Source organism: Monopterus albus, unplaced genomic scaffold (genome assembly GCF_001952655.1).
Source record: "Monopterus albus unplaced genomic scaffold, M_albus_1.0 scaffold47.1, whole genome shotgun sequence".
Taxonomy (NCBI): Eukaryota; Metazoa; Chordata; class Actinopteri; order Synbranchiformes; family Synbranchidae; genus Monopterus; species Monopterus albus.
The window spans coordinates 1161143-1174482 of record NW_018127927.1 but is presented as its reverse complement, the minus strand read 5'-3'; the positions used below and the strand labels follow the sequence as shown (position 1 = coordinate 1174482).

The 13340-nt window shown below is 41.2% G+C and overlaps 2 protein-coding genes across 4 annotated transcripts in view; both read right to left on the bottom strand.

Annotated features, from left to right (window-relative positions):
- The window catches only part of vps51 (VPS51 subunit of GARP complex), a 6509-nt gene extending 2025 nt beyond the window's left edge, over positions 1 to 4484 (bottom strand). The window contains exons 1-8 of the mRNA XM_020600535.1: positions 4320 to 4484; positions 4013 to 4220; positions 2802 to 2931; positions 2556 to 2702; positions 2217 to 2436; positions 852 to 1752; positions 416 to 631; positions 64 to 185 (exon numbers count right to left, since the gene is read on the bottom strand). Of these exons, the coding sequence (XP_020456191.1) occupies positions 64 to 185; positions 416 to 631; positions 852 to 1752; positions 2217 to 2436; positions 2556 to 2702; positions 2802 to 2931; positions 4013 to 4204 (1928 nt within the window). The 5' untranslated portion in view covers positions 4205 to 4220; positions 4320 to 4484. The remainder of the gene's footprint in view (positions 1 to 63; positions 186 to 415; positions 632 to 851; positions 1753 to 2216; positions 2437 to 2555; positions 2703 to 2801; positions 2932 to 4012; positions 4221 to 4319) is intronic.
- A 413-nt stretch (positions 4485 to 4897) lies between these two features.
- The window catches only part of frmd8 (FERM domain containing 8), a 19665-nt gene continuing 11222 nt past the window's right edge, over positions 4898 to 13340 (bottom strand). For all 3 annotated transcript variants that reach the window (XM_020600508.1, XM_020600511.1, XM_020600510.1), the window contains exons 7-11: positions 12530 to 12745; positions 10202 to 10325; positions 9927 to 10076; positions 7818 to 8046; positions 4898 to 7713 (exon numbers count right to left, since the gene is read on the bottom strand). In XM_020600508.1, coding sequence (XP_020456164.1) covers positions 7601 to 7713; positions 7818 to 8046; positions 9927 to 10076; positions 10202 to 10325; positions 12530 to 12745 — 832 coding nt within the window. In that variant the 3' untranslated portion in view covers positions 4898 to 7600. The remainder of the gene's footprint in view (positions 7714 to 7817; positions 8047 to 9926; positions 10077 to 10201; positions 10326 to 12529; positions 12746 to 13340) is intronic.

Genomic DNA, 13340 nt, shown 5'->3' with positions numbered 1-13340 from the left:
TAAAAGGAAAAAAAGACAAAATATATACATTTGTGGTAGAGTTATTTTCCTGCGCTGATGTCTGTCTTCCCACAGTAAGAACACTGCAGGTGAAAACCCACCTTGACATAATGGTTCAGTAGTTTCTGTGCTGTTTCTCTGGCTTCTGCACATAAAGTTGTGACTGGTGTTACAGGACTGTGGTGCTGGAAAAGTTCAAAAAGACAATGCCCTGCAGTTAGAGCTGGTTTCTCTTGGGAGTGAAATATCCCATTTTAAGGAAAAAACTAAACAGTAATTCAACAAAATTACAGATTAGTCACCACTGCACTAAAATGTACCATTCAAGCATCTATTTGTTAAAAACTGTATTTTTTACAGTGTAATAGAGTATTTTGTGCTTGCTGCTGCATTTATAAGGTGACAGGCTGTTTACCTGCACAAGGAACTGTTCATCTGTGAGAGTCAGTATGTAGGAGATAGTAGAGGTTTCATAGTCCAAACAGAGGCGAGACAGCAGCAACAGAAGGGCAGGAGGAGTGGAACCTCCTTTGTCTCCTGCGCTCTCGCAAAACTGGCGGGAAGACTGGCACACAAACTTTATGAAGCTCACCACCAGGCTTTCACGTACACCCTGGCTGCAGAACTCACCCTGTGAGGAGGAGACAGACAGACAGAAAGAGCTGCTCACTGTGCAGAAGAAGAATGTCACAAATTAAAGGAATAGTTTAAACCAATATGAAAACAGAGCTATTATTCAAGCGGTCCAGTAGTGCTATACAGTTTTAGCTCATGAGGAAGAGTACACAAGGATCTTTGGGAAATCTGGTAATTTACTAGCAAAATAAAAAAAAAAAAAAGAAGCTAGTCACCTTGAAGTAGGGTTTGTTGGAGAATGTAATGTCTTTAGCTGTGAACAGATGCACTGATGCCAATACTGACTTAATTTGGTTGAGAATAGAGGCTGACAGGGAGGAGAGCAGCTCCGGCAGGCTGTTCGGAGCATCTCTAACTGATACCGCTCCGCTGCCACCCACTGAAGCACCTGTCACAGAGAGCCGAGGTGTAGCCAGGGCCTGCCTCACGTCTGTTAAGCTATCCATATAGAAGCTCTGCAGAGCAGAGAGGTACTGCTTGACTCGCTCTGTTGCTGCTCTCATCACAATCTCAGTCCCCTTGTTTGGCACAGCAGAGCCCGGCAGCAGTTTGGCCACAGCCTGAAGCCTGCGGTGGAAGCGGTCGAGTGCACGAACCAAGAGGGAGTTATCTGCAACCCCTTTCTCCTCTTGTATCCTCCGCTCCACGAGTGAGAAATACCGAGCCGCTAAGTCATTCACAAACGCATGCAGCTTGCTGTTTGCCATCTGTGGGATATTTTTGGATGCCAGCTCTCCTGCCTGAGCATGGTTGATAAAAAGTTCCTGATAGGATGTAATTACTAAACACAAGCTGCTGACAAATTCATTGCAGCCTCTGTCAATGAATTCCAGAATATCAGTGTTTGAGGTGGGAGAAGGCAGAGTGCTCGTTTTGGGGGAGGTATCAGTCAGAGATCCAACAGCTGCAGAAGATGACGATCTGTGTGCAGAAGCATCTTTCACAGCTGAGGCAGAGGGGTATGGTCTTATCTCTGCTTCCAGACCCTGGAGGTCTGATTCAAGTCGTGACCGTGCATGGCTCAGGAATTTATCACAGAGCTCTTCTGCTGGCTCATTCAGTTGTAGCAGCAGCTCCACACACTCAGATAAATCTTTGGAACTTGAGCCTCCATCCCTATAAGACAAGAACAAAACAGGCAGAACTAGCTGATCTAGAGTGCATAAAAAAAAGAGACACAAAGTTCTCATTTAACATTTTAAAATCCAGTAAGCAAAAAGGATTTTGCAAAGGTTTATGTAACACACAATAATGATAAAACCTGTAATATGGGTGGCCATTCTTTTTCAGACAACTTTCTGGCTTTGTGTGAGTACAACATACAGTACATACAAGTTACAGCAAATATTCAAGTAGATAAACAGTACAAGACATTTGGCCAAATTTCAGTCACAATCTCAGCAGAACATTATTATGACAAAGTGAAATTGCAATAAAACAATGAAAGAACAAAATTAAATTAAATTAATCTTTACTTCTGTGGTTTATCGAATCTGGGTGCATCTTTATAAACCAAATTTTTTTCTATCTGTGAAGAGAACGTTTTACTTTAATCTGAATACAGCTTAAGAAATTCCCACCTGAACTTCTGTCGAAGCTCCTGTGCCAGCTTGTCCATGATGGCATGACAGTCATCCTGAATTCCCTTAAAGGAGGGCAGGTGGCTATACTGCAGCAGCACGCAGCGGGCACGGCGGTGGGTGCTCACTGCCTGAGAGTAGGCCTGCAGCTCCAGACATTTATTCAATCTAGCAGGCAGTTCAAACAGAAACTGCAGCTTCCTTAACAGAGTGTGAACTCCTGGAGTGAGACATGGTGACACAAAAAATGGTCAAAATAACCATCATGAAGCAGAACAGAACAAAAACAGCTGATTCAAAAACAAATAAACAAAAAACCACTACGAGTCTAGGTCTCACCTGAGAGTTTTGTAATCTGTGTGTGCTGGTCTTGAAGGGTACCACTGATCCGAGCACTGAAGTCGGTGATGGCTGCCATGTTAGCAGAAAGGCAGTCCATTTCATCTTCCATCTTTTTAAAATCATTCTTCATCTTTCTTATGGTGTCTGGAAAAACATGAAAGGATGGCTTTATAAAAGTATGCACAATTCAACTCTTTATATATTTAGAGCAGTAATTTAACAGTGAGTGAGACTTTCCCTCACCTGTAGCAGATATGAATTTGTTGTAGTTTTCATACACCAGTGTCTGCATGTCACTGTCCAAAGAGCGAATCTGCTTGACCATGCAGGTCTCCTGGTCCATCAACTCAGCAAGCGAACACTCCCTCCTAAGCTGCAATTGGACACAAAGCACACAGTGACAACAGTCATACAGTTGAGTTTTCTTCAGTTAGGTGAAGTTAACCATTTTGTTTTGGCATGTGTACTTTGCTGGCACTTGTTTAAAATAAATTATCAATTTGAGAAACCTGATGTTGTATTTCTTTGAGTTGGTCTCCTACATTCTTGGCCGCTTGGATCCAACCTACCACATATCCACTACCAGAAAATGTGTGTGCATTAAATCACTACCAAAATAGTGTAGTGTGCTCGGGGGGTGCCATGGACTGCACACATACACACAAGGACATACAGTACCACATATGGATAATTACACACCCAGAAGGCGAGGACTGGTGTGGTTGCCCACAGTGTAGCAGGTGTTCTGGAGGGAGGAAACTTTGAGTTGGTGGGTTCTTTTGGGGCAAAACTATGTGTATATAATTTCTGATGTTCAGTGTTGTGGGAATAAAAGCAGTGGCTATCAGAGGTTGTGCAGTGTATGGGGTGTGGAAGCCTGCATAAATAGACAGCCTGACTTCCTGGGGCTTTCCTTGGCAGAATCTATAGAATCCACTAGCTCACCATTATAGTTTTCAGAGTGCAAACTGTGCATATAATATAATTACTGTGTATACTGGCCATTTGTTTTATAATAATTTGCTTTAAAGTGCAGTAAAATGTCCAGTCCAATTAATTAATATTAGCCAGTAACACTGAATTATACTCCCTCTTATCTGTATGTTTCTTATAAAAGCACAACTATCTACAGCTTTACCGGTGTTCCTATTCCCAGACGCATTGAAAGAGACTTTCTAGTGTTTCCTTATAATTCTTCATACCACATTACAACATTCTGGATATTGGCATTTGTGTTTAGTTACTGAGAAAGCAACAGGCAGCAATTTGTATTTTTATCGAAACAATTTGTATTTGTAAGTTATACTAACTTGTATTATTTAATAGCGGTCTGCAGATGAGTTCATAGCCTTGTAATCTTAGGAGATAAATACTGACTGTAGCTTTAATTAAACCGTGCAGATGTCATTTTATGAGTTGTATAATGTTAACATGACACAGCAGCGGCTAATCACCTTGTTGAGGTAGAACTCGGGGTCAAAATGCGGCCCGTTGATGTCGCAGGGGTCCAGGGACTCCGGCTGCTCCACGGACTTTCCTTCTTCGTTGAGACCGTAATAGAGTTTCAGCATGCCATGCACCCTGCGCCTTCTGCCTGGCCCGGAGTCCTCCGACACCTCGACCGAACCGTCCGCCTCACCGTCCATACTGAACTCCGACCAACTGTGAAACGTAGAGATAAAATGACGGCCGCCCAGCTGACTGGAGACAACTGTCAACGGCAGTCTGGAAATGGCAAGCTCTTGCTCCAAAGTAACTTACAGTATGATGTCCACAAAATTTAACTGAATGTTCTTAATAACAAGGCTTTTTAGAAATTAATTAGACAATGACATACTTCTCATAAAACACATACAGCTAGCCAAAAAAAAAAACAACACTGAAAATGTTCCTGTTTCCGGGTTTGTAGCCTATCCGGTGTCACATCGTCAAAGAGTATATGCAGCCGGTTATTTGACGCGAGAGATGTAGCTCAGGGCAACCCATGCTGAGAACAATCAGGAAGCGCTGTACTGCGCATGTCATAATATTTACTACGTCAGCTAACTGGACTCGTGATGTTATATGCATTTTAAAAATTAATGTTGATATTTTTTGTTATAGATATCCGAGAACGAATAGCACTCCAATAATGCAAACCTATCATAAGCATTCAAGCAAATTAAAATTAAATAAAAACTGAATTATTCTCCAAATTTTTGCTGTAAAGACTAACTGCAAGCACAGATAGAGCAGGAATCAAGACATGGACAGACTTTTGAAGACAGAAAAGAAGCAGAAATAAATCTAAAAACAACAGGTTCATCAATACATTTCATTTTATTGGTCAAAGATTTCAAATGTGACAAAAAGTCTATATACTCCATCATGGACAATACTGTTTCTGCAGAATAATATTCTGTTTTTTCATTCAGGTATTTGAAAGTAACTGGTAATTATATTAAAAGATTTTTTAGGTGCATATAAAAAGCTTAACAGCAGTGATCACAAAACATCTGCAATAACTAATGCTTACATCCCTGCACAGTATATAACAAAAAATAGTTTTTGTTTGGAAAATTGTTTTTTCCAAACGTTATTAAATGTACCTAAGGTCTAAGAAGCAGGTTGTTGCTTTAATTGTAAAAAGAGATCTACAATAGCCAGTGTCTGAGCAGAACATAGGGTAAAATACTGTTGCTGAATAAAATCATACGCAAGGTAACATGTTAGTTAAAATTAGTTGGGCTTCAGTACACTTAGGGTGTAGGCAGTGAAGTTTTCCCCGCTCATTCAAGCAAACTCAGAAAAACAGGGCCACGTTGAGCGTGTTTATTAAAAAAAAAAAAAAAAAAAGGAAGCTTTTAAAGAAGACTAAAGTTACTGATTGCTGTACAAGAACCAAAGTACTGTAACTATCCAGTAGATCAATACAGTCACATCAGTTAGGAAAGGAGAAATGTGGGAAATACATTACAAAACACAATTTTTTTTTTTAACCATAGCAATGCCAAGATTCCTGGAATCCAAACACCAAAACAGTCAATAAGATACAAACTTGGTACAAACAAAAGGCACTTTATGCTTCTGCACAGTGTCTGCTTGAGAAGAAAATGCTAAATGACTTACTTCTTCCTTCTAGTGCACAACCACTGACAAGTATACAAAAAAGTACATCTGGTGTGGCCTCTCATAAAGGCTAATACAAAATCTGCAGATGTAAAATATTGTATAAATAGTGTATTAGTAATAGTAGTGCAGTATCCCATGTGTAGTAGGAATGCCTATTCTACAGTGTGACATGCATAGTTTAAGTTAGCATCAATGTATTGGCCTGCATTGGGTTACAGACAGCAGCTGACATACAAGTTAAAGCATAGAAAATAAGAACATTCTGCCATTTGCATGCTCCAAAGAATACACAATGCCACCACATCTCAAATTAGGACATACATTCAAGTGGAAGGCAGCGTTGAACACGTGCTGTACATGTACTGTATACCTTTTTTAATGGCCATTACTGAGGTGCACTTGTTTGTTAAGACAAGCTGGCTGTATTAGGGTGATGTTCAAACACCTGGAGGACATGGTGGAGACTGAGATGAATCTCTGGAGTGTTAAGGTACATGTTAGATAGGTTTGCTTTGGTGTACAGACAGATTTCAATAGCATAGTCAAAAGTTCTTGGTCAGTTATTCTGGGCTATAACAGCAGAGCACACTGTTGCTGTCCTGGGAAAAACATATATCTCAGAATTTCATAACAATTTTTCAGATTTGATGATTGATTTTATGATAGTTTCTAAATGAGCCAAAATGTAAGAAATGTAAGCTGCATTTTGTTTAGTTAAAGTGCTGACAGCAGTTAAACAGGAGAGTTTCTTTTATTTTAGCCACTCGTGTCAGATTAGGTCTATCAAGCAAGTTTTAGGATGGAAGTTAAACTTTGAATATGACATGCTAACAGGAACCACAGTCCAGTCCCTTTAGAGGCAGGAATAACAGCTTGGTATAATGCATTACCTGCTGAGGACAAAAGCTTTTACTAGATTTCTTTACTTTTCTTTTAACTGATTTAATAAACACATTTTGGGTAAGTCTTGCCCCTAATCTCATTTTTTATATTGATGCTAATCAAGTTATGCTCCCCAATAATGATTTGATACTGTGAATGTTCAATTTGAGATTCTAATAAGAACATTTAACATGTTTAGGCTAAATTTACACTTCTGCTTTTACAAATAGAAATATTTTTAGATATGCCACCTGTGAGATAACCAGCTGCAAATAGTAGCAAAGATGAACTACATCAAACATCTTAACTTTGTGTACTTAAAAGAAACCTCCACAACACAGCCAATGTGTTCCCATACAGACTTTTTATGATCAGCAGAGATCAACCACTTAATAGTGGCTTCATGAGAACAAGGCACAGGCAGTCTGAAAAAGTTGGAACAGTGAGAACACACCCATAGATCGTTCCTTGAAAGTGTTCGTCATGCTGACTGTAAAGAGTCTGTAGTAACTTTTATGTTAACAAAATGTTAAACCTCTTAGGGGGATATACTGCAATATTCTTGACATTCAAACCCCAAAAAGACTTAAAGAAACAAGAGGTAATGTTGTGACACTCATCTGAGGTTTAACATTTTTGAGTAATAGCACTAAACCCTTCTCCAGAAAGGTCACAAAGGCCATGAGCTATCAACCATTCATAAGGGACTGTTTAGGCTCCTCTCACACTTGTAAAATAGGTCCATCATCTGGTGCACAGAGAATATCGTCCTTATGTAAGGCCATCAGATTAATAGCCACTTCAGTTTAATTGTGGAAGCATAGCTGTTAACAGGTTGTTTTGTTTTCACATCACTGTACGCTTAATATGCACAACTTCAGAAGATAAATATCGTCACTCACACTTAGATCACTCATTTGGTCCTTTACATGATCATACATCATTAGTCAAATGTCTCAAGCTTGTATCAAGTCTTTGCTTTAAATCTCAGTGTAAAATGTTGCAAGGTTTGGTCGCTGAAAGGAACAGGGCCATGCAGGTCAGTGGGTCTAACCCTGCTCCAGACTCTCTGTCACTTGCACAGCAGAATACGTGGGCACAGACGCCTGTCGGGTGAAGAACGAGGCAGCTCGTTTTGGCTTTAAGCGTTTGATTTCTTTTCCTGAAAGACAAAAACAGACAAATATTTTAACATTTTCTCCAGTTGAAGTTAATACTAGGACATGATACTGTGCTTCAGGCTGCTAAATGCACAGGTCAACTCACCGTTGTCCACGTAGCTGATAGTGTTAAGTGAATGGACCCGACTGCACACAACACTGCTTTGTCTGCGAAGCATCCCGCGCCGTCCTCCACGTCCGTTCTTGTTGCTGCCGTCTTGCGCAGCAGGCTGCTGAGACAGACTCACCTCTCCGTCTGTCCCGGCTGCAGCAGCTCCTTCACATGCAGACTTCAGCTCCACACAGAACTCAATGAAACCGCTCATTAGCTCAGCCTGGTTTGAGGGGAAAAAGCAAATAATCAAGGGTAATGCTTGGAAGTCTATCAAAGAAACACCTGTATTTTTGACAATCCCTTAGTGAACCGCAACATACAAGGGTCACATTCCCACTGTGTTAGAGCCCAGTGGGATCATGTATGACTGCTTCTACCAACATGAAATGTTACTTCACCATCTGGTGGCTCGGCCTTTTTCCAGTCACTGAGCACAGATGATATAGACAAGAGGGCTGTAACTTTTTTTTTAAAATCATGTTCCAACAATATTTAAACTGACATGAAATTAGTTAAAAATGATTCAAATGCAACACCCTTTCCAAAAATTTAAAATATAAAGTATAGATTTAGGCTTATTTGACAGTACCTCTCACTGCTTTGGCTGATTTATGTGCTGTTTCAGTAGAGTTTAGCTACATTATCATGACATGCTGCAGGGGTAGAAGAATGGAAAAAAAAATGGCCATGCACTGAAAGCTTGTATTTAGAACATGTAGTCAACATTTCAACCCATTGGTCTTCTTCAGGGAAAGTAAGCTGCAGGGGTAGGCCGGTCAGGTGAGGCATAGAACGCACACTGATCGCACACTGATCCACTTGTCTGTGGTAACGTCAGTGCCTCACTTGTGTAGTGAGACTGCAGGTCAGTCCTCAGATGTGTTGTACTTGAGCAGGCATTTGCTTTTTTGCAGAGTCAGCAAACCTATGACCTTGACACCGCTCTGGTGTCATTATTGTCCGATCAGCACAACTTTGCTTGCTACTATCCCGCATTTTGTCCTCACAAACATGTTATTGGCTTTACTTTACTGAGAGGTCAACAGGACATGTAATTCACTATGAAGCCGATTAGTGAATTTTCAAAAGTTTCATATTTAAATAAATTGTGATAGCCTTAGAGAGTACATAGAATTATTAAAAATCTTTTAAGTTTCAACCCTTATATCAAGTGTTCTGCTCCATTAGGAACAAATGGGAACAGCTACTACACCATGTGCAGTGCACACTGGAGATGGCTGCATATCCTCTCTACTTATTGAAAACATCTGTCACCTGCTCCAGCAGCAAAACATTCTTAAAATGATGTTCAAGCTACAAAAGAGATGGTGGAGATATCAGCCAGGTCAGGACCCAATAGAAGCCAATTAACATGACACATTCAACCGTTCTGAGGTGACCTAAAGCTACAGTATGCATACAGATTTGTGAGACTCCACCACACAGATGTAAAAATGGCCCCATTTAGACTTAGCATTGAAATGCATCTCAGTAATCTGAACACAAGTGGACAACCGAGACACATGACTGTGCACATCTGTTAATATACATGCATCCCAGCTGACCACTACTGCTACTGCTGCAATACTTCTGCTTAAATATCAAAAGGCCACAGGTAAAGTTATGTCAGTCTATAACCAGACAAGTGCCAGTAGTCTCCCTAACAAAATAAGAAGAAAACAAGAATCAGACTTGTACATTGGCAGATCTGTATTGGACATTTCTCTGCATTTTTTTCTTTTTCTGAGTGTTGTGCGCTCTCACCAAAACAACCACTACATCCTGCATCGATGGCGTATTTTCCTCAAATGGCCTTGTCAAAGACTCATCAGGACACATTGTTGGCATTCATGCTACAGAGATGTGTGGTCAAATGCGTCCTAAACCACCTCTGCAAGTGGTTTCAGTGATCGGATCACAATCCGTCTTGGTGTTCGTTTACACTTGTATTTTATGCTGTCTACTTGTGATCCAATCGCCCAGGGGAAAAAAAAAAAACAAAAGTCTAAACGAGGTCCAAATGTACAGATAGAACAGTAAGAACACCATTATCAGATGGCGTGTGATTTTATTTCATTTTCACATTCAACATTTTCTTACTTGTTTAGAGTAGATCTTTAGCAACTTGTTCACAGGAGTGCCATCTTCCTCTCCATCGAACTCCAGCCACAGAATGTGGCAGTCCCTCTCCTCCTCAGGGTAGCTGTGGTCCCAGGAAAGCTCACTGAAACGCAGGCCAAGCAGCACATGCTGCAAAAAAGCATGTTGAAGAAGAGAATTCAGCAGGCCAGAACGACTTTCAGCATCTCGACATGATCAGATTATGCACACATATACAGTACAGAGAGTCAACCCTAAACAATTCCAGTGCTCACCTTCTCTTTGACATCCATCACATAAACTCCCTCCAGGCAGATGCCAATGTTGACAGCTTTGCGTCTTCCCCTTTGGAGGATCCCTTGTGGTGGTTTGTCAATCTCACCAAAAAAGAAAGCGCACCTGTTTGTGCAGTTGAAGTCAATTTAAAAATAAATATAGTTTATCAAGGTATGTCAATTATTTGAGACACTGACTTTCATAGTAAACTGCCATGCACATGGTTTTAAATGGTTACATTTTTCAGATAAAGCTACATTTCATCCATCCATTATCTATACCGCTTATTCCTGAACATGGTCGCGGGGAGCTGGAGCCAATCCCAGCTGACATTGGGCGAGAGGAGGGGTACACCCTGGACAGGTCGCCAGTCTATCACAGGGCTGACATGTAGACAAACAACCACACACATTCACTATCACATGTCTTTGGACTGTTGGAGGAAGCCAGGGTACCCAGAGAGAACCAACACAGGCACAGCGAGAACATGCAAACTCCACAGTACCTGGAGAGAACCCCTGCAGGCACAGGGAGAATATGCAAACTACGCACAGAAAGGCCCCGGGTCTTGCTGCCAAACGATAGTGCTAAAAACTGCACCGTTGTACTGCCAAAATCTACACTTATTAACCCATATTAACAATGTTAAAACTTGCTTGTACACATTTTCCCAGAAGCTCAGCCACCTCAATAATTTTGAACTGGTAGAAGTTTAGAACCACCAGGATTCGTCCTAGAGTTGGTCATCTGGTCAAACTGAGTAACCAGGCAAGAAGGGCCTTGTTCAGGGAGGTGACCAGGAACCCAATGGTCATTCTAACAGGGCTTCAGAATACTCTTCAGAGATGGAGAAGCTGCTGGAAGGGCAACCACCTCAGCAGCAGGGACAGACAGACTGGTCAGAACTAAGTAAAGAATGAATGCAGCTGAACACAGAGAGGTCCTTGAAGAAAACCTGCTGCACAGTGCAGACCTGAGACCGGGGGCAGCACTTCACCTTTCAGCACAGCAGTGACCTGAAGCAGATGACACTGGAGTGGCTGCAGGACAAGTCTCTGACTGTCCCTGAGGAGCCAAGCTAAAGCCCAGTCTGATGGAGCTTGAGTTGTATTTGCTGCCAAAGGGGCTTCTACTAAGTATTGAAGTAAGGTTTTGTTTACACATGGTATCTTTTAGCCCTAAAAATGAACTCGGAGCCATTAGTCAGGTTTTTTTTTTTGCATACATGTGAACACTCCAAACCAACTCAGACCCCTCTGAAATGAAACAAACATAAACCTCTTCAGGAAGTGGTCTCAGTTTGATTTGTTTCAAGTCTGCGTTGCAGTTTACTTAATCTGTGCATTGTGAACATAAGGGTCTCCAGGTTCGCTTTTACTCTTTTGTATGTAAGGGCAGAAACACAAGTAATTTGTTGAAATATCTAGCAAAAGTCCATCACAGAGAAATGCAGTTTTCCCCTGACTAGCTCATAGTTTCTCTCCTTGGCCAGGTATATTATATGTGCTAGCAGCCTTGAGCCTACTCAAAGTTAACTGACTCTCAATACAATATTTTATAAATGAGATTTCAATTTTTTATGTTTAATTAATTTGCAAACATTTCTAAAAACATGTTTTCAATTTGCCATTATGGATGAGTGAGTGTAGACTGATGGGCAAAAATGGTAGTTTTATTCTATTTACAGTGAAATCTCTCTGCAGAGCATTTACCACCGCAGGGTGCGTAGGAAGGCTGCCTCCATCCTCAAAGATCCCACCCCCCCACCAGCACGGACTGTTCACTTCTTTGCCCTCTGTCCGGAGGTTCAGAAGTGTGAAATGTAGGACCACTAGACTGAAAAGCTCTTTCTTTCCCTCTGCCATCAGACAGCTGAGGAGTTTATTACCAGGAAATACATCATGTATTGTTTACATTCTGTTTGCACATGCATAATTGCACAATGACTGTTGACTGCTGCACATGCTGCTCACATGCAGCATACATTCTGTTATATTCTTGTTTTTTTTTCTACTATACTGCTGCATCTGCACTGCTTAAAGTGCCTTAGATTTTGTGTTATTTATCTACTTTATATTTCATTTGTATTTTGTGGCATTCATGTGGACGGCAAAGTAAGAATTTCATTGTACAGGGAAACACGTTTCCTAACTGTGGTGATGACAAAATAAACACTTTGAACTTTGAACTCTATAGCACACTAAAGGTCTGGAATACTTTACCAAAGCCACAGTGTATTACCTGTAATTATTACCTTTACGTATTAAGGCTGACTTTTATATATAAACAATAATGGAGTATAAATAGCTCATTACACAAGTTCTTACCCATAATAAGGCAGAGTGTGACATGTGTTGAGGTACTGGTGCAGGAGCTGAGTGGACTCCAGAGGGTTTCCAGCAGATGTGCTGATCTTCCTGTACTCCTCCAACAGGTTCTGCTCTAACCCTGCCTGACGGCTCGACTTCCCTCTCAGCGTGGATAGCAACCCTCCAGTCCCCATGGCAACGTGCGTCGGCACAAAAGAAGACAGCTTCTTCTCTCTTTTGAAAGCAGATGACAAAAATTTGTATTACAAGTTTAGTGCATCTGTGTAAAAGGTTATATTCAATTCGCAATGTATCTGTGAACACTAATCTCACGTTTCTGTTTCAGAATGCAGAAATAACCTACTTCAATGTATTGTAATCAGAAGTGAAAAGCAACCAAGTACATTTAGCCAAGTGCTGTACTTAAGTACAATTTTGAGATATCTGAATTTCTCATCTCATTTTCTATACCGCTTAGTAATCTAGCCACAGGGGTTGCAAGCCAGTGACTTCTGTGCTGGTCCCAAGCCCGGATAAAAAGAGAGGGCTGCATCAGGAAGGGCATCCGGCGTAAAAACATGCCAAATTTAAACATGCGAATCTTCAGTGCGAATTCCATACCGGATCGGTCGAGGCCCGGGTTAACAACGACCGCCACCAGTGCTGTTGACCTACAGGGTGCTGGCGGAGATCGGACTACTGTTGGTCAAAGAAGGAGAGGAGGTAGAAGGATTCGTAGACAGAGAGAGAACAGGAAAGGCAGGAGTATAGGTCTGAGAATAGGGACTCTTAATGTTGGCACAATGACAGGGAAAGGTAGAGAGCTGGC